At 39.3% G+C, this 25224-nt stretch overlaps 1 protein-coding gene across 1 annotated transcript; it reads left to right on the top strand.

Moving 5' to 3' along the window:
* Window positions 1–652: 652 nt before the first annotated feature.
* On the top strand, window positions 653–25016 carry LOC144643696 (uncharacterized). The gene is made up of 2 exons (XM_078503021.1): window positions 653–812; window positions 21016–25016. Exon 2 carries the CDS (start codon window positions 21025–21027, stop codon window positions 25006–25008), a length of 3984 nt encoding a protein of 1327 aa, XP_078359147.1. The 5' UTR covers window positions 653–812; window positions 21016–21024; the 3' UTR covers window positions 25009–25016.
* Window positions 25017–25224: the final 208 nt, after the last annotated feature.

The raw sequence follows: 25224 nt of genomic DNA, 5'->3' as shown, positions 1-25224 counted from the left end.
GAGGTTACCTGCGATCGACTAGCATCCCAACCAACCGTAGCCTGTTCCAGGCGTTCGGTTAGTTGGGGAGCAGCGCGAAAAACTGCGAACGAAAAATAAGGAGAGGGGTGTGGGGGAGAAGGCGCTCTCTCGCCCAAACCCTCGCCATTTTCCACTCGCCGCTCTTCACGCTTATTCATGCTACGGAAACCGAAGTTAAGAGACTCCTAGAAAGCCACCTGATATAGGCTTGTGCCACCTGGGCTTGTAAAAGACAAAACTTTTCTACATGGCGTAATCTGAATCAACTTGTCAATACTCGGAATATTGGCAGTCTGTAAACTCAGGATCAGTAGAATCTAATCAGTGCAAATTACCCAAAATGGTAAAATTCATTTGTCTAAAAACAAGTAAGCCGCTTTTTAATTTCCAAAGATGTATCTCGGCATAAATTGTCCCGCGGGCTTTACAGGATATACACGAAAAAATAGGGCATATTTTTCAGCGCATAATCAATGTTTATATTTGATGTGAACGAAACACCCGAAAATTTCAATTGAAATTAAATATCACATTATATATATTACGGGGCTTTCCCATTCGGTACTATTTTTGTACTGATTACCCATGATCCTCTATTAATAATTAGCGCGAAGTGGTTTTAGAGGTCGTTTTACCTTGCGACCGATCGCATACACGACCGTTCTGTTCTGTACTCGTCTGTCGTTTGTTCCACTTTGCCTACCTAGTTGAGTCAAGCCGCTTGTCCGTGGGAAAGGGAGTCGAGGAAGAGGAAATCAACTCGAATCGCGTTGACCTACGAGCAATTATCCGTGAGTACATAGACTACACAAGCACATGTAGTGGTCAACATTTACAACTGATAAGTCAAGACAATCAATGTTATGATTTCTTTGACAAACGGTGCTCTGTGAAGGAGCTAAGCACCTACATTTGCTAGACTTTGACAACAGTAATGTGCTGGATTGTTTTTTTTCTTATTCAGGCCTCGTGTAAAACGGTTTACAATTTTCGATCTCGCGCCAAGATATCGCGTCAAAAGGTTGAATTTGCATAAATCCGTTTCTGAGAAAAGTCACGCGACCTTGCGTTGTTACGTCAATCGGACAAGGATAAGTGATCAGTTGTCGTGATTGTTATCTGTGCTTTTCTTTTGTAAGTAGCAACTTAACAAAACATTGCACGTAAAAGTTATTTTCTGATGTCCTAATTTTAAGAGAAAAACTCGGCATTTTATATCTGTCTTTGTTGCTGCTTTATGTAAATACAGTATGTGGCCCTTGGTCCGCTAGTAAAAAATCTTAAATATCTTACCAAATTACTGTGAATCCGGTGATCAGACAAACACATAATATGTAACAGTTGGAATATATAGAACGAGAAAAATTACGCCAACTTTACAATATGTAATAATAAATTATCATCCTTATATAGAACGGGAAGCTCGCCGATGATCAACGGCGAGCTAACTCTGTCTGTATAAAAAGGCACCAATAACTCGCCGATGATCAACGGCGAGCTAACTCTGTCTGTATAAAAAGGCACCAATAACTCGCCGATGATCAACGGCGAGCTAACTCTGTCTGTATAAAAAGGCACCAATAACTCGCCGATGATCAACGGCGAGCTAACTCTGTCTGTATAAAAAGGCACCAATAACTCGCCGATGATCAACGGCGAGCTAACTCTATCTGTATAAAGAAGGAAACGAAAAACTCGCCGCTGATCAACGGCGAGCTAACTCTGTCTGTATAAAGAAGAACTTCAAAAACTCGCCGCTGATCAACGGCGAGCTAACTCTGTCTGTATAAAAAGGCACCAATAACTCGCCGATGATCAACGGCGAGCTAACTCTATCTGTATAAAGAAGGAAACGAAAAACTCGCCGCTGATCAACGGCGAGCAAACTCTGTCTGTATAAAGAAGAACTTCAAAAACTCGCCGCTGATCAACGGCGAGCTAACTCTGTCTGTATAAAAAGGCACCAATAACTCGCCGCTGATCAACGGCGAGCTAACTCTGTCTGTATAAAGAAGAACTTCAAAAACTCGCCGCTGATCAACGGCGAGCTAACTCTGTCTGTATAAAAAGGCACCAATAACTCGCCGATGATCAACGGCGAGCTAACTCTATCTGTATAAAGAAGGAAACGAAAAACTCGCCGCTGATCAACGGCGAGCAAACTCTGTCTGTATAAAGAAGAACTTCAAAAACTCGCCGCTGATCAACGGCGAGCTAACTCTGTCTGTATAAAAAGGCACCAATAACTCGCCGATGATCAACGGCGAGCTAACTCTATCTGTATAAAGAAGGAAACGAAAAACTCGCCGCTGATCAACGGCGAGCTAACTCTGTCTGTATAAAGAAGAACTTCAAAAACTCGCCGGTGAACAACGGCGAGCTAACTCTGTCCGTATAAATAAGGAAACGAAAAACTCGCCGGTGAACAACGGCGAGCTAACTTTGTCTGTATAAATAAGGAAACGAAAAACTCGCCGGTGAACAACGGCGAGCTAACTCTTTCTGTATAAAGAAGAACATCAAAAACTCGCCGGTGATCAACGGCGAGCTAACTCTGTCTGTATAAAGAAGAACATCAAAAACTCGCCGGTGAACAACGGCGAGCTAACTTTGTCTGTATAAATAAGGAAACGAAAAACTCGCCGGTGAACAACGGCGAGCTAACTCTGTCTGTATAAAGAAGAACATCAAAAACTCGCCGGTGAACAACGGCGAGCTAACTTTGTCTGTATAAATAAGGAAACGAAAAACTCGCTGATGAACAACGGCGAGCTAACTCTGTCTGTATAAAGAAGGAAAAGAAAAACTCGCCGGTGAACAACGGCGAGCTAACTTTGTCTGTATAAAGAAAGGCACCAATAACTCGCCGCTAATCAACGGCGAGGTATCTCTTTCTGTATAAAGAAGAACATTAAAAACTCGTCGGTGAACAACGGCGAGGTAACTTTGTCTCCGAGTCTGTCAGAAAAGAAAAGTTGGTCCGCAATGGGTGTATTGGGCTTTTTTAACAGTTGATAACAAATCAACAACTTTGTGTACAGTTGTCCAACAATGATGTCTCGGAATCCCAATCAAGAATCGAAAATCACTCTTCAAAACTCTCATTATTGAAGGGGATGGGGACCACGCTGTCTTGTTACTTCAAGGAGTATCTAATTACCCAACTTGCCTGGAAAACATTTTTCCGAACACCATTATTCAGACCAACACCCATAATTAATTAATTTTGATATCTCAAACACCCCATTTTCCCGTATTCTCTTTCAACAACTCCCACTCTCAGGGTAACACGACCTTTTCTCTAGGTGGGCGGGGGGGGGGGGGGGGGGGAGGTGGGTTTATTTAAAAAAAAAATTGCCGTTTCCCGAATTACATTTTATTGCCTTTAATGGTTTCTTGATTGCTTGTCCAGGGAGGTAAAGACAATTTTCCTTTTTTGCACAAGAACAAAGCGGAAACTGTGGAAGAAACTAAACTGTGATTTTTCCACGCGGTTGTTTTACTAGAAATTATGCATAATGCCACTAAGTTTTTGTGTGTATTTTCAAAGGCAAATACATGTATTAAGTTTCGCTTCTTTAAATATTCTTCTAATTCCCCGTCAAGCCTGTCTATTTCGATTATTTTTTTTTGCGGTAAGCTAGGCTGGAAGTTCTTCAAAATAAATTAAATGCATAAAACGAAAGAAAACTGACTCGTATTTTATCAAATTTAACTGGCTCTAAAAGTTGTCAGCATACTGCAGTTAGTTTTGTCGTTGCATGTATGAGCATATTCTACTAGCATAATTTGGGTTTTATTATTTTCATTGTGTTAGGTCTGTATATTTAAGAGAGCGTATTCTAGTCGAACCTTGCCTTGTTTCTACCTTGTTACTGCAACGACTACGGTTTTTTTTGTCATGGTGACGGGCAGTCGTTATCTTATTTTAGTAAATTGCTAACACGGGTACAATTTATTGTCTGTTGGTGGCAGAGTTAACTGGGTTCCAATGTTATGAAAGGATTATACATATGTTCAAAACGCGAAGCTCTGCTGATCAGATGCTATGTGACATTCCTATGTCATTTAATATTCATGTATGTATAAGTCGGACATCACTATCATCCACCGAAGGTAGCCATTCTTGATCTCCGTCTTCAAAATTTACTAAATAGCCCTGCGATTTACTCCAAGCGGCGATGGTACCCTTAATCCACCCAAGGTATTCAGTGGAACCATTCGCGTTCTCTCGATTGAACTCGACTTCAATAACTGTTCCAATAAGGGCATTACCTGTGGAAAACATTGTTTATTAATATTTATCAACATCATCATCGTCGTCGTCGTCATCATCGTCATCATGGTCAGCATCATCTTTATCATCATCATCATTAAATACTGCTTTTTGAAACTCACGGGCCAACGCGAAAAATTCTACAATTTTTATTATAACTTTTTATTTCGAAAAAATCGTCATTCATTTATCATTTTATACATAATCCCAGAAACGGTATTTACCTCTTTTTCTTTTTCCTTGTTGTAAGTGACGCCTTTTATCTGGCGGACCTGAAAAGATTTAAATGCCTAAATATCAGTCTTTTAAAGACGTAGGGGTTAATTTGATTGAGGCTTATAACAAAAATTGAATTTATACATCCTAAGTTTCCTTTTAATTGTTTAATTTAGGAGGTTTTTAATACTAAAAAGCTTTTGGTCATCTACAATGACCGTGGAAATTGAAACGGGCTCTTTGGTCGAAAGATATGGTCAGTGAGATTATTGTCTTAAAGTGGATTTGGCCTGTAACGGAATGCAAGACAAGCTCAGAAAGCTCAAATCTCAAATCAAAAGCTCAAATAAAAAAATAATCATTTTTTTTTAAGTGCTAATTACCCTCGACACTTTTAGTAAAATCGTTGTTTATATAAGAGGATTTCGTTTGTTATAGATTTCCAAAAACCATCGACAAAAATCGAATTAGTTATAACCTCGATTACAATGACTGATTTATGATACCAATTCCTATGCATTTATCACTTTTGACATACCTTATTACAGCGCAAACCATAGTTGTTTAGTTGGTTAGTCTCCTTTTCCTAAACGACGAAAAAAAATATTTTTTGAACCTCATTCCAACTCGACAGTTATAAAAAAAAATTAGACTATGAGCAGTCCTTAGTGTGCGACACCTTTCGCTCCATCTTTCTTGCGCTTTATTGCTTGTAGAGAAAACAAAATTAGTCTACTATTAAATTATAAGCCAAATTTCTCCAGGAATAATAAACACACTTTACAAAATCTCAGAAGCAGCTGTGCCGAGTTATGTTGACAGCCGCTACTCAATTTCAACGTGAGGATAGACAATAAGAAGCGTAGCCAATCAGATAACAGCATTCGTGATAGACTACGAGCAGTTTCTAAGTCCTTAGAGAGTGGACGCGAGAATGCAGGGCGGGAAATGAGACGAGGCGCTGCGGAAAACGCGCGAACTCGATGTCTAGTAGATTTATACTCAATTCCACCTGTTCCGGGCGTGACGTCACGACATGCTATTTGATCTAATACACATCAACGGATGAATCAGTTAAAGAAGGAAAAGTATCCGATCAAATATCCTGTCGTTGGGTGACTCATTTAACATGTATGCATTGTCTCCATGCATTTATAATAGTTTACTGGGAGGATACTTGGATCAGCTTTTGATGGGTATGTGCCGCTAGCCTTTCAGAACCGTACCCCTGGCAAAAGGTGTTATATTCCGGCAATACACAGCTGAGCGTTTGACACGACTTTACGCAAAAGCCGATTTTATGCCAACTTCCGCTTTATTTCCAAGGCGAAATCGTACCCATTTTCGGTGCGTTTGACTGGAAATTAGTCAAAGCGTCGTGATTCTCCTGAAAGCCTATGTCGCGCTATCTAACATCAACGCAGTAAAATCGCAAAAAAATCACCATGACATAAACCTTTCTTAGGGACGGACCATGAGAAAGGTGATAGGGGGGGTGGGGAATTTTCGGCTTGTACGAATTTTTTTTCTGTCTATTTCTTGTGCAGGAATTTTTTTTCGGATGAAACCCTCTGCACGAATTTTGTTTTTAGACAAATGTTTTTTCTTCACACAAATGCCATGTTTTGTTACTTTATACCAAGTTTTTTGACAAATGTTGCTTTGTTGATTATTTTTTAAATATTTTAGAAATGCTGTTGTTCATTGATTTCATCCTTTAGGGTCTATCAATAAGTACCGAGGGGGGGGGGGTCAAAGGGCGGTGCAATTGGAAAAGTGGAGACCCACCCCTTCCTTCTAGCTCAAAACACCCACCCCTGGTCGAGGGTTTGAAATTACATGATCCACCCCTTTCTACAAAAATTAGTTTTTCTTTGCCTTCCCCCTTGCACGATTTTTTTTCTTGCCATTTTGGCTTGCATGAATTTTTTTTTTGGTTTTTTCCCCTCCCTACCTCCCCCCCCCCATCACTTTTCTAATGGTCCGTCCCTTACATAACAGCGGTTAAAAAAGAGAACACAACGTTATTAGCTATCCATGCTTTAGCGTGCCCCATCAAGGCATGGTGCACGCGGGAAGTTTGGAGAGGATAAAAACGTAAAATGTTTCTTGAGCCGAGGGCTCAAAACTTCCCACCGCGAGTGCAATTAACTCAATAGTTCGCTGCTGGACGCATGAACCTGTTGTTTTATAACATTTCCGTGGGGATATTTTTATGAATACGAACCGTAGTGCTCGCGCTATAGAGAATGCTGACACACATACAAAAAAATGATTGCGCTGCTCAGCTAGTTATGTCACAGTCCTTGGGGTTACTCTCTAATCTCACTTACTCTCTCTTATAAGTGCTAAATGGGGACGTGCGGCCCGTCAGAATATGGTTTTCGAGTATTTTTTTAATAACAGGTCATGGTTTGGGATTAAATGAATTAAACATTGTACCAACTGAAAAACCGGACGTTTTGTCTTAAAAATTTCAGGGTTTGAGGGGCCGGCCGCACCTCCCCACCCAAGGATATATCGAGTGCCCCCCGCCCCCCGGGTCATAATACTTCTGACCACTTCTTGAAAAGTACTCGTAACGACGAAATAAAAACAGAACAAATTCATCTACCACGAGCGAAACATTAATGAATAGAGCGTTTGTAGTGTAAAATATGGCTGGCCAATTTACCTGGACAGACAGATTCAATGCAATTTTGATGGCATCATGCTCGTCCTGGACTTGGTATGACCTCAGCCAAGTGCACAACGCCTCCGTATGGTCCATCTCACTGGCACAACCACGAACACAATCCGCATAGCTTGACCACGAACCACTCATTTTCACAAGAAAAGATGTCAAAAGCTAATTATGATCGCACTAATTCACTGTGTAACGCACAGAATCTTCCAGGAGAAACGCCGCTGCTTGGAGAACCACGCGACTGATGCAAATGTGATTGAGTTGCAAGTTCGTATTTGATTGACGTTTCGACGAAAGAAAAACAAGATTTTGTTGTTTCAAGGCCATTTGGCAAGGAGATAAGATTATGATCGAGATAGGAGCTGAGCGGAGTTTGACTTATCTTTTACGACAAAACAACAGCTTATTTACTATTTCACTTTTTATTTGAACGGACAGTTTATTCTGATTTGCTTTTTTTATCTTTTTTTTCGCGCGGAACGAGGCACGCGAACGCGCCTGGTGCCTTTCTTTATACAAACAGAATTACCTCGCCGTTGCTCCCCGGCGAATTTTTCGTTTCCTTCTTTATACAGACAGACTTAGCTCGCCGTTGATCCCCGGCGAATTTTTCGTTTCCTTCTTTTCGCCGTTGATCAGCGGCGAGTTTCTCAATTCCTTCCTTTATGATACAGACAGACTTAGCTCGCCGTTGTTCACCGGCGAGTTTTTGATGTCCTTCCTATATTATACAGACAGACTTAGCTCGCCGTTGATCAGCGACGAGTTTCTCAATTCCTTTCTTTATTATACAGACAGACTTAGCTCGCCGTTGTTTACCGGCGAGTTTTTGATGTCCTTCCTTTATTATACAGACAGACTTAGCTCGCCGTTGATCAACGGCGAGTTTCGCAATTCCTTCCTTTATTATACAGACAGACTTAGCTCGCCGTTGATCAACGGCGAGTTTCGCAATTCCTTCCTTTATTATACAGACAGACTTAGCTCGCCGTTGATCAACGGCGAGTTTCTCAATTCCTTCCTTTATTATACAGACAGACTTAGCTCGCCGTTGATCAGCGGCGAGTTTCTCAATTCCTTTCTTAATTATATAGACAGACTTAGCTCGCCGTTGTTTACCGGCGAGTTTTTGATGTCCTTCCTTTATTATACAGACAGACTTAGCTCGCCGTTGATCAGCGGCGAGTTTTTCAATTCCTTATTTACAGAGACAGACTTAGCTCGCCGTTGATCAACGGCGAGTTTTTGATGTTCTTCTTTATACAGACAGAGTTAGCTCGCCGTTGATCAGCGGCGAGTTTTTCAATTCCTTCCTTTATTATACAGACAGACTTAGCTCGCCGTTGATCAACGGCGAGTTTCGCAATTCCTTCCTTTATTATACAGACAGACTTAGCTCGCCGTTGATCAACGGCGAGTTTCTCAATTCCTTCCTTTATTATACAGACAGACTTAGCTCGCCGTTGATCAGCGGCGAGTTTCTCAATTCCTTTCTTAATTATATAGACAGACTTAGCTCGCCGTTGTTTACCGGCGAGTTTTTGATGTCCTTCCTTTATTATACAGACAGACTTAGCTCGCCGTTGATCAGCGGCGAGTTTTTCAATTCCTTATTTACAGAGACAGACTTAGCTCGCCGTTGATCAACGGCGAGTTTTTGATGTTCTTATTTATACAGACAGAGTTAGCTCGCCGTTGATCAGCGGCGAGTTTTTCAATTCCTTCCTTTATTATAGAGACAGGCTTAACTCGCCGTTGATCAGCGGCGAGTTTCTCAATTCCTTCCTTTATTATACAGACAGACTTAGATCGCCGTTTATCAGCGGCGAGTTTCTCAATTCCTTCCGTTATTATACAGACAGACTTAGCTCGCCGTTGAACAACGGCGAGTTTACCGTTCTGTATATAAGTGAAATATAATTTCTTAAATAAGTTAAATTTTACATATTGTGAAATTCGCATTCAAAAAGGACTGTATATAGAATAAAACATTCACATAATATGTGAATGTATGTACACCCCTGTGAATCGCGATAATTTTCAAAACAGAAAAGACATTTTAGCAATATTTAATCTATTCTTTACTATTTTTGACATTTTTAAACTTCAGTCTTGTGATAAGTCGTTGTGAGGTGCGAGTATAAAACAAGCCGTATTTCTTCAGATTTCTTTCAGACAAAAGTCTGCGACACAAACCCGCGTCTTTATTTCTTCTCGTTATAACTTTCCAAAATAATTTTGAAACATTTGACACGAGGATAAATGCCGTAGCGCCAATGTACAGTATGGACCCGGTGCTTATTATTTTACTGAATAAGTATAGGTAATCACATAATTTCGAGTGCAATTTGGGATAAATAAGCACGAGTAAATTTTTCAAAGGCTAACAGTACAAAATTGCACAAGCCCGTAGGGCGAGTGCAATTTGTAGTCTTTGAAAAATTTACGAGTGCTTATTTATCCCAAATTGCACGAGAAAAATTAGTGATTACTTATTAATAATATTCATAAAAAAATTGCGAGAAAATAGCATGCGCAAATCTCGTACAAAAACAATTTATTCAAACTCGGCAAATATCATCACGCATTCATTCAAAACAAGGTCAAAGCCCAAACAACGTACAGGTTCCTCGATGTTTTAAAAGTTTTTAATTCGAAAAATCTGGCTAAACAGTCAAATGAATTGTCTGAATAAAAGATTCTGGGTTTTACCTCTTCCACATCGATATTTTCTTCTGCTCATTCTACTTTTTTTATTTTTTTATTTTTTTTTATTTTTTTTAATAATACTTAATAATTTTTATTTGCATAACACATAGTTACATACACTATTTACAATACAAGCTACTACTTATACCACTAACCATACTTAACAACATTACGAGTTTTTACATTAAACCTTAAACCTACTTACCCACTCGCTCGCTCACTCATCACACAATCACACAATTACATACAAGAATTACATAGCAAAGTTACACCTGTTTGAGCCTTATACAATGTATATCTAAGTTAACAACTTAGCAATTACATTTCCCATTTCTTCTTTAATAAATCTAATGTATTATTTTTAGTACAAATGTATTTCTCTGTTTCATACTTTAATGCTACTTTTAATTTATAACCTCTTATATTCGGAAGTTCATTGTTTCTTCTGCAACCCCATAAGTAAATTTTTCCTACAAGTAATAGATAATTTAGTAAGGGACGTTCCGGAGTTAGAACACCGACTACAACATCTTTCAAATTGAGATGTATTTGTTGCTTTGTCAAAGTTAAGTAATATGATTCAAAATCCTTCCAAAAGGAAATTGAGTAGGAACAGTCAAAAAAGAAATGTTGTATTGTCTCTGATTCCCGTTTGCAGAAAGAACACAGATCATCTTCAATGTAACCGATTTTATGTAATTTTGAATTTGTATAAAGTATCGAGTTTAATACCTTAAACTGAAAGGCCTTGACATATGGCTCAAAAGCAACTGAATGAGGAAGAAAAAATGCTTTTTTCAATGCTTCATCGGATAAATTAAATTCACACTTAAGTTTTTGTGCAATATTAGGAAAGCGTGCCTTTTTACGGACAAAAAGAGAGTAGTAATCCTTTGATTTCTTTTTAGTAACATCGAAAAGGCAGCCGTCAATCTTAAAAGATGGATTCGGTTCTGCGTAATCTGGAACAAAATTGGTATTTCTTAAATTGGGCGGTACAGAATGGCGTAGACCAGTCCATTCCAGAAAGTTCGTCTTCTCTATATGTTTCGCAAGTAATTCATAGGAATCAATATTGTCAAGATCAAAGCGCAGATCTTCCACGGTCCGAATTCCATAATTAAAGTACCTTTTATAGAAAACTGGTTTGTTGTTTATTCTTATTTCGTGGTTATTCCAAATTAAGTTTTTCCAATTGGTGTCAGCTGCATTTTCTGTGCGAAATTCAGACCACCACTTCAATAGTTCTCTATAGAATTGAGAATTTATAGTTAAGTCTTTAATGTTATAGTTGCAATTGAAAAGATAGAAGCCACCTTCCTTCGTTAGAAGATATTCTAAATATTTCTTCCATGTGCCGGAATTATCATTAAAGATTCTTTTCATCCAGGAGAGGCGGAGAGATTTGAACATGCTTTCAATATCAACCATTTTGATTCCTCCTTCCTCATAGTTATTCATCGCAGATACCCTGGTTACTTTGTCTTTACCTGTCCATAAAAATTTGTATATCAATTGGTTTAGTTCCTTAATTATATTTTCAGGGGTAGGTAACAAAGAGGATATGTAAACAACCTTCGGTAGGAGCAAAGTTTTGATGATAGTAACCTTCCCATAGAGAGACAAACCTCTAGAAGACCAGATATTGATCAATTTTTTTATCTTGTCGAGTTTTTCTGAGAAGTTCTTTAAATAGAGCAGTTTTTTATCGTATGTGAAGAAGATCCCGAGTGCTTTTATAGGATCTTGCGGCCATTTGATTCCAAGCGGTTTCATTTCATTTCCTTTCAAAGAGCCTAACCACAGTCCCTCTGTCTTTGAACTATTGACCTTTAAACCTGAGAGTTTTCTAAATTTGTCCAATAACTGAAAAAGTTTGTGGGCTGACTCTATGTCAGAAAGAACAGCAGTTGTATCGTCGGCATATTGTAAAAGTTTAGTTTCTTGTCGTTCAATTGCAATTCCTTTTATTTCTTCGTTTTCCCTAACGGCAATCGCTAAACTCTCGACAGCTAAAAGGAAGAGATATGGAGACAAAGGATCACCTTGCCTGACTCCACGTGTAAGATTAAAGTATTCTGATGACATTCCATTATTTATCACACAACTTTGAATATTTCTATAAAAAGTACTAATCCAACGCTTGAATTCAGGGCCAAAATTAAAAGCATCCAGGCATTTAAACAAAAAGTTCCATTCTAAAGTATCAAAAGCTTTTCGAAAATCTATGAATATCAACAGACCAGGTATATTTTCTCTTTCCGTGAAATCCATGATGTCAAGAATCGATCTTACCGTCTCACCAATATAACGATCTTTAACGTAACCGGTTTGATTGCAGTGAATAATGTGAGGTAGGACCTCTTTAAGTCTAGAAGCAATTACTTTCGATATTATTTTGGCATCGACATTGACAAGCGAGATGGGTGTCCAATTTTCCATTAACGTGCGATCTTTTCCTTGTTTTTCTATTAAAGTAATAACAGCTTGCTTTTGGGAGTTGGACATTTCTTCATTTTCAAAGGACTCATTTACGCAATTAATGAACGGTTCACAAATAAGATTCCAACAGCTTTTATAGAATTCGATTGGTATTCCATCATTTCCAGGGGACTTGTTGTTTTGAAAAGTTTCTAAAATCCGTTTGCATTCGTCAGTTGTAATTTGGCCTTCACATGATTGCTTCTGATCTTCAGACAATTGAGGTATGTTTAAATTATCTAAAAACGACTTGATAGAATCGGTGTCTGTCGAACTTGTTTTGTATAAGTTGTGATAAAAATTTTTCTGTTCGGTAAGTATACGGTAAGGATCAGTTATGATCGCGCCGCTAATTAGCAGCTTTCTAATATGTTTTTTGACGTGATTTCTTTTCTCTAAATTTAAAAAGTATTTAGTACTTCTTTCTCCGTGCTCATGCCAGCGAGCTCTTGCTCGTACAATTATTCCTTTTGTTTTCTCTTCATACAATAATTCCAGTTTTTCTTTAATCTCATTCAGACAACATCTGTTCAAATCACTTGGATCATTTTCAAACTGCCTAGTTGCTTCTTTGTATTCCTGTTGAATTATTCTTTCCTTGTCGATTCTCTGTTTAGCTTTGTCTTTAGAGTACTTAATATTGTGTTTTCTGATGTTGTATTTGATCCAATCCCAAACCGAGCGTTTGTTTGATAATTCTTTTTCGCCCTCTGATTTCCATTTTGGAATATTAACACTTAGGTAATTCAGATATTCTTCGTCATCTAAAAGTGTGACATTCATTTTCCACATTCCAGGTCCTTTTACCTCTCCAACTTTACCGAGAATTAAACTTATTGCCGCATGGTCAGTTCGTATCGCAGGTATAATGTCAGTGGAATTGACAAAATCACAAAGATTGTTAGAGATGAGCCAGAAATCTAGACGACACAGTACTGTCGGTGAGTTTTGACTCCAAGTGAAGCTTTTTGTCTGAGGATTTTGCACTCTCCAGATATCAATCAGATCGAGTTCATTTTGCAAACATTCTATGCTACTCACGACCGATTTTCTTGGTATCATAATGCCCCCTCGTTTATCTAGAGTTGGGTTTAAAGGACAATTGAAATCACCGCCTAAAATAATATTCTCCTCAGAATCTAAATTTTCAGTTTGAAGCAAGGTGTGCAATTTGTTAAAGAATTGGACCGAATCTTTATCTTTGTTTGGTGCATAAATATTAACAAGAACATAAACTTTGTCATCGACTTGTATTTTAGAAATAATAAAGCGCCCCGAGGGATCCGGAGTTGTGGAAAGCACTGTACAATTGGCCTTGTTGTTTATAAGTATTGCGGTCCCACATGAATTCGGACTGCCGTGTGAAAAAAGCATTGTTCCGCCCCATTCCATTGTATTTCTGTTGTTTTACTTGAGTGCGTTTCTTGTAGAAAAATTACGTCTGCGTTCTTTCTGCGACACCACGTGTAGATAGTGCGCCTTTTTTTGAAGTTGCTAATTCCTCTTACATTCAAAGAAATTATTTTTAAACAAGCTGACATATTTTAAACATGCATAAATAATAAGATCCAAATCTGAAAGCTAAATTTTGAATAAACGACAGAAGGCTGAAGAAACAAGAACATCCATAATAAATAGATTAATGACTGTTTTGAGTACAATACATAGGGAAAATTTCTTCGTATAGTGCCCAATTGTGTGATCTCAGCGAAAAAACATCTCACTAAACTGAAACTAACTAAAATGCAACAAAAAATCACATATAAATAAACATACACATAGCTCCCCTCGAAGAATGCAAGATGAAATAAAGATAACTCCATCAAGCATTCAGAACTCCGTTCGATACTTATTAGCCCATGTTTACAATTTTAGCTCTTTGGCCCGCGGCTAACAATAATAATTCATAAACCATTTGAATTGCGACCTAAAAGACGCGTCCGAACGTAAACAGAGCTTTACATTGGAATGAATTTACCATTTATATAGAGTTTATCTGGTTCGGCTTTACTAAATGAGACTTTCATACCGTTCTTTTTGGCATCCTTTAACTTTTTCATCTGTTTTCGTCGGCGTTCGATAATCTCTTGCGGATAATCTTCCAGCACTTTGATCTCCGGATCTTGTAGACGAAAGGAAGCTTTTAATACCATCTCACGATCTTGAAAGCGAAGAAATCTTGCGATAATTGGTCGCGTTTTTCCAGCAGTTGGTTTTCCAATGCGATGAACTCTTTGTAACTCTATTTCTTTTTCTGGGTTTTCAAGGCCAAGCCTTTTTTCCAGGAACTCAAATAGGATATTACGCGTGTTGATCACCTCGCTGCTATTTGAGCTGCTCTTTGTTTCTCTCTCAGCTAGTCCAAAGAATTTCAAATTTTCCCTTCGGCTATAAGCTTCTGCATAAAGTTGCTGCGTGTGTAGATCTTTTTTAGCTGTTTCAAGAAGCGTTATCTTCAATTTCAAGTCTTCGACTTCTGTATTCATCCATTGTAAACCGTTATCCATCTTCTCCAGTTTACCATCAGTAACACGTGCGCCGTCTTTCAGCTTCGATACGTCACTTTCCACTGTGGCCATCTTTGAACAAAGATTATTTAGAGTTGTTTCGATGCTGTCAAGCTTATTCAGCTTGGCCAATATTTCGTCGAGCTTCTCTGCCATCATTTCGGACATATCTACGGCAAGCGAGGCTTCGACTGCTCCTTCGAAGACTTCTTGGACTTCGCCTTCCAGTTCAATGTGCTTCGTATTCCTGAGTCGCTTATCCGACGGAGAGCTCGATTCAGACGCGCTAGAATCGCTTCTCTGTGTTGATGTTCGCTTTAGTGTAATAGATTTCTTGGATGAATAGACAATATCATCCAACATGGGCAACATTAGGTTTAAATTAGCTAATAAGTGCGGAGCTCTTACGGACACGTCTATTCCGCCATCTTGCCCGTACCAGTGTCCATGTTGGACATTCTTGTCGAGCTTTGCTTGAGCGCTTTCAACTCGACGGCCAGCCAAGTGAAGCTGTTTCGCTTTTCATTTCAACTTTTCCTTGGACGAAACAATCCTTTGTCTCGTCCAATAGAAAACCTATAGTTCTGTTCTCTAAGTACAGTGTCTTTCAAGCGAAGTAAGCATACCTTTAAGACTATCTGGTCCATAATCTTCGAAAATGTGTTTGTTGTTTTTGAATTCGGCAAATTTGGCGTAAATAAATTTGCTCAAGCAAAGCGTGAAGCTTAGTCGGCTTGTAGTTTCGATTTCGTCGGCAATTTCCTTCTTAGGAAACCAGTTATTCCAAAACGAGAATGAAAAACCAGTGCTTTTCAGTGCTATGGTATTTACAGCTGTCTTCTGGTCCTCTAATGTGCTCAAAACGCCAGCCATTTTTTTCACTCTCATCTCGAAGCAGATCCAAACTTCGCGCCATTCAAACCGCGTGGAAGTATTTGATTGGCCCTCTGTGGCTGCCTTTGTTAATTAACCAATCAGAATGCCGCGTTTGTTTCTTTTTTTTTGCACCGAAGTTCGTCATTTCTGCATCGAATTCCTTAAAAACTGCATTTCTCTAAGCCAATCAGATTCGAGAAATTTTTTGATGTATATTATTATCGTTGTTATAAAACAATTTTTTTTATTCACAGTCAAAGGTCGCGGACCAAGGACCCATCTGCGAAAATTGTTGATAACTTTCATTAGTCGCTAAATCGAATAAGTTTATCTACTAGAAGTTCTCAATGAGAAGTGAAGTGCTGCCGTAACCATAGTTAGTAACACTTCAAAAATATTTGAATGTACTGAAAAATATCTTCATGAATATTTTCTGATGGAAAGATAACAAAAGGTTGCAGATGAAGTATACCGGTAAGTAATACCACAGTCTTGAAAATCAAAATTCCCACTCGCCCCAATGAAAACATCAAATTTCAATTATGCAAATTTTTCAAGGTTTTACACAACGCCGCTTCCATAATGAAAACTACGAATTACAAATACAAAATAAAACTAAAAGGTCGGCCAAATTTTATTTAAATAAGCACGTTACATTTGCTTTTAGAGGCAAGCGACTTTCGACTTCCTCGCATGTATTATGTTTTTCCAGATGCTCACGGAAAGCATTAAAGCATAAATTTCCAAATTATTGAATCCAGTTTCAAGAAATCAGCTAAACGATTATAAAGCAAATCAACATTTGAAGACATTTACCATCCATTTGAACTTGACTTTGTACGAGCTGCATTGTAGTCAGGAGCCCAGGAGTCCAAAATGTGACACCCACGGGCATTTTTGTCTGATTTTTGGCAACATTGCTATTTTTACTAAATCGTGTACGCTGATTTCGAAAATCAATGTTGCCAAGCTTAATTCTCGCGTTAAGATGATGTTTTGATGCATTTAATTATGACGTCATGGTCCAAATAAGGAATTTTCTTTCCTTTAGCTATTTTAAGCATAATACATCCAGAAATTCATTTAAAGCATTGTTAGTGTGCTGTAAAAACGATTTCAAGAATTTTCTGAGAGTTTTTACGCTGTTTCTGTGAAAATCAAGCCCTTCAGTGACAATTGACCACGCCCTCTTAAACAAAATTCACCATATCGCGGGAACCTTATCACGGGTGTAGTTTTGTTATTTTGTCAAAGAACAAATGCGATATTTGTATTAACAAATCGCTGTAGTTGCAATAAGAAAGAAAAATATGGTCGTTGTGCCACGCTGAAGCTAAGAGCTAGCGAGCATCAAGAATGACGCCATTACAATTTTCATATATCGAGTTTCCCTTGTTTCAGCATTTCGTTTAAGTTTTGTGGTAAACTAAATGAAAATAACATCATAGTTAATGTCGTAATATATCATCGTTGTTTTAGTTAGAGATAAAACTTTATTGATTGTCTTGTATATTGCTGAATGTAACTTATTTCACAATGCACTTTGTCTGTTATAGGCTCATGATAAAGACTTTGGTTGAATGCATGTAAAATTAACGAATTTAAAATGATCATAACATTGCTCCTTGCTTTCAGGTTTAAATCTGTCTATAATATTTTTAATCAATATCGGTAAATATTTTTAATATTTCTTCTGAACTTTTTTAAAAACACTGAACTAATATTGCTCTTTAAACAAGTTTCTTTAAAGCGCTTTAGCGCAGGTTGATATAGCAATTAGCGTCGGTCTTGGTGCATCCACACAGCCCAGTGCACATGGCATGCGTTTATCTAAATTCATAGCGAAGAGGCACATATATAGCCAGTGGTCAGATCGGATTTCATACATTCAACAAATAAACGTTTTCTGCGGAGGTAGTGGTGTCAGCTTTGAGGACATCTTCGCCGACCGAGAAGAGAAGAACACATTTTTCTGTGATAACTCTCCACAGATGAAAGAGGTGCTGTTACAGCCGGTGATGGTGTGAGATGGTAACAATGAACTTGACGAGTTATTAGGAAGATTTGCTGAGACATCCTCTAAAGTTATTTACGTTAGATTCTCTGAAGTTCCTGCCCATATCCACACTGTTGACAAGAGCTTAGCGCGATCGATGTGCCAGGAGAAGTAACAGCAAGTCTGTGCCTCGAGTGGAAACTATAATGTTGTCGACATGCCCGCTATGACTGACTGCATAACGAACAAACTTCTTATCGGCTTCCTCTTGGTTGGATCTCAAAAAGGCTACATCTAGGCCAGAATCTGAGCAGAATCCACTTCGTATGAAAAACCACCAGATATACTACGATTGCAGAGTCAGTGCCTGCGAGATAAGTTCATCTGAGAGAATCCGTGCAAAGTCCGCTTTGTTGTCTCCTAGTGCCAAAAATGCTCGCCACTTCATCGGCCGCAACTGAACCTCTCTTACGTACTTCAATGACTCTGCTCACAGGCCGCGCCGTGTTCTCGGAGCGTCGACTTCTTGTCGTTGCTTTTATGGAGTGCCTCCCATCGAGTAACACATCAATCCTCTGGTATCCAGGACCTTTCCGTAAAACAGCGTTTACGTAACATTTCGCAAACCCACCGAAAGCATTTGCATTTTTTTTGGTTTGCCAATAGCTGCCACCATAATTAGTATGCTGCCACCAGGGCGAAGCCATCGAAGAACAAACTGACTCTAGGCACTTGACCTTTTCTTGTGAGAACGTCTTCTAAAATTGACTTGTTTCACACTTGTGGGGTTCATTTCTGCGAGAAACAGTGGCACCGGCATTATACCTCAGATGCTACAATATGGCTTGCATGTTTATCTCGCGCCTGCCTTCATACACCGTGACTAGACAACATAGAATACTCTGGTTTCCATGCAAACATAAAGTCTTTCTCTTTTTGCGGCTAGTTACAGCACTTTTAACTTCATAAAGGCTGGCAAATAGAGGTTGATTATTCTTGCGAACAGGGTCACGAAAGTTTGTTTTCCATCCCTTCTTCCCGTTCCCGTTCTTCCTCTCTGTCTGAAGATAGTAACCTCCATTCCACGAATCGTTCAAGCTGAGTCTGTCCAATCGAAAGATCTTGTTTTATTTCTAGAGTCACGAGATCTTTCTTGACAATTTTTTGCAATGTCTCATTTGTCCGTGGCAAGAACAACCCGGATTTTGTTGTGTGGAATGTACAGAATTCTCAGCTTCATTATCTTGCTTCTGTCTCTCCTTGCCACTCTCTTTGTGGATAAAAGCAGTCGTTATAGTGTATGTCAAACATCGCTGATGTTTGCGGAGCAATTCAATTACTACTTTTTATTAATACAAGAATCACATTCATTTTTAAACAAAATGTTAACACTATACCCGTGATAAAGTGATTTTTTATGAGAGGGCGTGGTCAATTCCCACAAGACGGCTTGATATTCATAGAAACGGTATAAAAACTATCAGAAAATTCTTAAAATCATTTTACAGTATACTGATAATGTTTTGAACGAACTTCTGGATGAATTATGCTTAAAATAGCTAAAGGAAAGAAAATTCCTTATTTGGACAATGACGTCATAATTAAATGCATCAAAACATCATCTTAACGCAAGAATTAAGCTTGGCAACATTGATTTTCGAAATCAGCGTACTCGATTTAGTTAAAATAGCTATGTTGCCAAAAATCAGACAAAAATGCCCGTGGGTGTCACATTTTGGACTCCTGAGCACCTGACTATTGTTGAAACCTTGATTAATTTTCGGCCAAATAGTGCTGTTCTGCTTCATCGCTGTTTAGGTCTTAGAAGACCGTTGGTGTCCTATTTTTAGGCGGTCGAGTGTTCTCTAGGGTTAGTTCTTTCCATTTTGAACTCCAAAAATGTGTTTCTTATTTACAAGAAGGGATAAACATCGTCCTGAATTCACCGTTCGGGACGCCATTAAACTTTCCTTCAAAACGGAGCACATGTGAATTTCATCGATTATAAGGGGACTACTGATTGGCTGGCTCGTATTTTAATGGAAGGGGATTGCTGATAGGCTGATTCACGATCCGATAGAACGAACGAACGAAACTTCTCGAATGCTTTCAAGAATATGAAGGCTGCCTATCGGCAGCAATTAACTTGTTCTCCAAAAAAACACGTTTTCCCGTTACGTTTTATCTATGCACTAGCTTAGTAACTGCGACCATGTAATTCACGGACCCGCGAAAAGTTGAAATTTCAAGAAAGGCAAATTGACCTGTCTGTCTACAAGCGTGAATCTCGCACCGTAACCGACATTACAAAAGCTGAAAATTTGACATATCAAAGAAGAATAGTCAAAAAATCATTGGACACATTCATTTTTTGCCAAAGTTTAGCTATCGAGGAAATATTAAATCATGTTCGAAAAAGTCTCGGACCAAGGACTTTACGGACCAAGGACCACATACTGTAGTCAGGTTTTTAAATTAAAATTACAGAAAAGTAAGCTTTCAACTCGCATTCGCCTCCTTCACAAACGCACACTGTTTTTGTAGTCACACAACACTTGTACTTAGCTATTCGCTTTTCAGGAACTTTCCTGCGACTGACACAAACAACAAGGAATACAAGAAAACAACGAAACCTTGGCCTGATCACAGAGCTGGGAAATCTATTCTTCCTCCTTCGCACGCGGTGTTTTGTTTTGGTGAACCCTAAAGTTTGGCGTTACTCAACAATTCTCATAATCAGATCGACTATCTAAACAATTGATAAAAAATAAATTTATGGTCAGATTGAACCAAATTCTACGTACTGTACATGTACATAACAAGATAACTTTCCTATTGAAGGCTAGTTTGACAGGCTCACTCGTAATAAAACGAAGAACTTTCGTTTGTAACTGTTTTCCTTCAGTTTACATATGTATTATCAAATAGACGTGGTGAAAAAAAGTTCCTGTTTTAAATAGCCAGGAACCCTACTATGTGTATGTGTATGTCACCTTGAATGCTGTCAGGAAGCAACCAGTGGTAGTTGAAAACAGCAGGAGATAAAGTGTTTGAATCTGCATGGTAGACAACCAGGCTGCACTGGCTTGCTAAAAAAGAAATTGTTTAGAGCTGAAACCCAAGACGAAATTTTGGACTTTTTTTAGTGTAAAAGTTCTTGAGCAATACTAGAGTAAATGTACTAAGCATAGTTGATTCAAACATTTTTACAAGCACAGGTATGTTTAAAGGTCAATTTTTCTTGCAGACCCACACAATGCAGTACTCTTCGGAACAGTTAAACTACTTTCGAATATGCTACGTGGGGTTTAACTTAGTTCCGGAAGGACTGCGACAGATCTTCAGACAAGAGTGGAATTTCCGCTACAAAGTAGCTTTGGGAGGAGAATGGCAAGAGACACCACAGAATGGTCGTGACTTCTACAGCAAGGAAGGAAAAAGAAGTCGGACAAAAAACGCACGATATTTGGCTACCATACAGAATGGCAACACGGCAGAGTGGGACTGCAGTTGTTTGTTTTTTGCGATCCTGTTCTCAGATAGCATTGGCACTACCCTTAGTCATGCGGTCCACAAAGATGTCGATGATCTTCGGCTAGTCCGAAATGACATTGCACACATTTGCGAGGGAAAGCTCACAGATGCTGAGTTTCAAAGTTACATGGCAAGAGTGTTGCATTCATTCACATCCTTAGGTCTTCCGGTCAAAGATATCGAGGACGTAAGAAAACAGACAAGTTTTCCAACGGCTGAGTTACAGAGCTTAGAGAGTCTCGTCGATAGCCTTAAACAAGAGTTAAAACGAAAAGAAGTACATTTGCAACAAACGCAAAACACACTACAGAGCAAAGAAGAGGAAGTGGAAGCCCTCACACAGGAGATTGCCTCCAAGGTTGAGCCATTTTGCATTCTCGCTTCTGGGCCATCTCATGAAGTCATCAAGCGTTCAAATGACATCACCAGGCTTAAGAAGAAGATGAAAGACCTGGAAGATGGAAGTCAGGAAGCGCTAGCCGTCAGTACAATCTATATTTCTGGAACACCTGGGTGTGGCAAAAGTCAACTTGCACGTCAACTGGGACACGAGCTTTTTTGCGCACGATCGCTTAATGTTCACGGTTTGACATTCGTTGCAACACTGAATGCAGAAAGCATTGAAACACTTGCTGACTCTTACATCACTCTTGGTAAACAACTCGGAATAACAGAGTACACTTTGACTAACCTTGAAACCCCAAAGAGAGAAAACCCAAAAGAAACAATCCAGCATCTCAAGAGCTTGATAGCACCGAAGATTCGTCAGTTCTCCAAATGGCTGTTAATTGCCGATAACGTAATTGAACTGAGTGCCATCCGCAGTTTTTTCCCGCCAACTGCCAGTACGGAATGGGGCCATGGTCAAGTAATTATCACCACTCAAGACAGCAGTACAGTTCCACGCAATGCACCTCATACTTACCACGAGTCATTCAGTAAAGGTATGGAGGTGGAAGATGCATTGAAGCTGTTGAAACAGGTGTCGCAAATTTCTGATGAAGCCGAGCAAGCACAGAATGTTGCTAAAGTCCTTGAGTACCAACCACTTGCCTTAGCAGCTGCTGCCTTTTATGTTCAAACTGTTGTAGCGAATGGATCCCCAGACTACAATTGGGCAAACTACCTTGAAGTTTTAAGAGAGGGCCAGCGAGAAGCGACTGAGCAACTCCTTGCCAGTGAAAGCTCAGCTTATCCCAAAACAATGACGACTGCCATCCAAATGGCTCTAAAAAGAGCTGTTGAAACAGATGACGTTCTCCGTCAGACGTTTTCTTTCCTTTCACTATGTTCTACCGAATTTCTTCCAGTTGAAGCTGCTGTGAAATTTGTCAAAGCTCGCATTCAAGCGGGGCTACCAGAAGAACTAATAAAGGCAAAGATTTTAAGAACTTCTTTAATTCTTTTCTCGCCCGCAGAAGAACAAGGGCCTCAATGTTTGCGTTTGCACAAGACTATACATGAAGTGCTTAAACGAGGAGCGATATGCCAACTGGAGCCAACAGAGAAACATCAGAACCTGGCCACCGCCATAACAATTTTTGAATCCCTGCTTTATTTAGAGGAAAACGTCTTCGAAAGGACAGGGTACAGCTGTGCAATGTTAAAAAAACTGACGTCCCACTGCAAAGCACTAGTTGAAAGTAACAAATCTTATTTCACTTGTCCTGAAAGTAATTTGCTACACGAATTGACCTCTTTTATCACTCTTGAACAAGTTGTTCACTGGCTATGCTCTACTGCGCACGCCTGTAATCAACTTTCTGATTTAACATCTGCAAACTGGATATCTGAATTAGCCTGCGATCTCATGGAGAACATGAGCGATACTTTGGAAGGTACCTTGCTGAAAGCAAATGCTTTATCAATACGTGGAGATGTTTGCAACAGCATCGGGAAATATCAGAAAGCCAAGGAGCTGTACAAAAAAGCATTGATGATTAATCAAACGGCCTATGGTGACCTGCATGCAACTGTAGAGATGAGTTATAGCAAGTTGGCAGGCGTTCACTGCAGCACTGGAGATTACAGTAAAGCCAAAGAACTCTACGAGAACGCAATGGTTATTCAGGAATCGATTGGCAATGCAAATAATGCATCTCTGGCAGCAGCTTATAACAGACTGGGCCAAGTATACCATCATATTGGTCAATACAGTCAAGCCAAAGATCTCTTTGAAAAGGCTTTGATGATCCAGAAAACGATTCACGGCGAAGAGGACGCCACTGTAGCAGTGAGTTATAACAACTTGGGCGGTGTTTATAGCAGTATTGGAAACTATAATGAAGCCAAAAGACTCCACGAGAATGCACTGTCGATTCAGACAAAAATTCATGGTGTCGAGCACGCTGATGTAGCAAATAGTTATAGCAAACTGGGAGCTGTGTACGAACGCATCGGAGAATACAAGAAGGCTAGCGAACTCCACGGCAAGGCACTGGTGATCCAGAAAAGGGTTTACGGTGAGGTGCATACGGCTGTGGCAAGAAGTTATACCAACTTAGGAAATGTTCACCGTAATGTTGCAGAATACAACGAAGCCAAAAACCTCTACAAGAAGGCATTGATGATTCAAAAAAATATCTTCGGTGAAGAGCATGCCGATGTCTCTGCGAGTTATAACAACTTGGGACTATTGTACCTCAGCATTGGAGAAACCAATCAGGCAAAAGAACTTTACGAAAAGGCCCTAACGATTAAGAAAAAGATATTCAGCGAGGAACACCCTGATGTAGCAACAGGTTATAACAACTTGGGAGGTGTTTACTACAGTACTATGCAGTACACTAAAGCTAAAGAACTCCACGAAAAAGCACTGATGATTCAGAAAAGGAATTACGGTGAGGACCATGCTGCTGTAGCAGCAAGTTATAACAACTTAGGACTTGTGTACGACAGCATTGGAGAATTCGACAAAGCCAAAGAACTCTACTGGCAGGCACTGAAAATTCAAAAACATGTTTACGGGGAAAAGCATGCTGATGTAGCAAAAAGTTATAACAACTTAGGACGACTTTACCAAAGGACTGGAGAATACAATGAAGCCAAAGAACTCCACGAAAAAGCACTGGCGATTCGGTTAAAGGTTTACGGTGAAAAGCATGGCCATGTAGCAAGAAGTTATAATGACCTGGGAAGTGTGCATGTCAGCAAAGGAGACTACGACAAAGCCAAGAACCTCCTCGAGAAGGCACTTCTTATTCAGAAAACGATGAACGGTGAATTCGAGGAGCATGACGATATAGCCACAAGTTATGACAACTTGGGAATGGCGTACGCCGGCACTGGAGACTGCAAAAAAGCCAAAGAACTCTACCAGAAGGAACTGATGATTCAGAAAAAGATTCATGGCGAAGAGCATGCCCACCTAGCAGCGACTTATAACAACTTAGGACTAGTGTACCAAAACACTGGAGAATATAATAAAGCCAAATACTTCCATGAGAAGGCACTGAATGTACACAAAGATATTTATGGTGAGGAGCACCCCGATGTGGCAGCAAGTTGTCACAACTTGGCACATGTTCACTATAAAATTGGAGAATACAATCAAGCCCAAGAGCTCCAAGAAAAGGCACTGAGAATCCAGAGAAAGATTTACGGCGAAAAGCATGCCCATGTAGCGACAAGTTGTTTTAACTTGGTACAAATCAAAACAGCAATGCAGAACTCAGTCAAGCCCAAGAACTCTAAGAAAAGGAACTGATGAGTCAGAAAAAATTTGATTTGAAAGGCATATCCCTGTAAAAACAAGTTCAATATACCATTCTAGATACACAACTTACGAGGATAGACGCATTACAGAAAAGACGGTTTAATGTGGAAAGCACGCCGCTGTAGCGACAAGTTACCAATTTGCGAGTTAATAATTCGTACTAGATAGAAAACATTAACAAACCTGTTTCAGTAGTTATAAGCTTGC

The sequence above is a fragment of the Oculina patagonica genome, chromosome 2 (genome assembly GCF_052425735.1).
Source record: "Oculina patagonica isolate OP01 chromosome 2, crgOcupat, whole genome shotgun sequence".
In the NCBI taxonomy this organism is placed as follows: Eukaryota; Metazoa; Cnidaria; class Anthozoa; order Scleractinia; family Oculinidae; genus Oculina; species Oculina patagonica.
The sequence above is the reverse complement of the archived record's forward strand: the minus strand, read 5'-3'. Positions and strand labels throughout refer to the sequence as shown.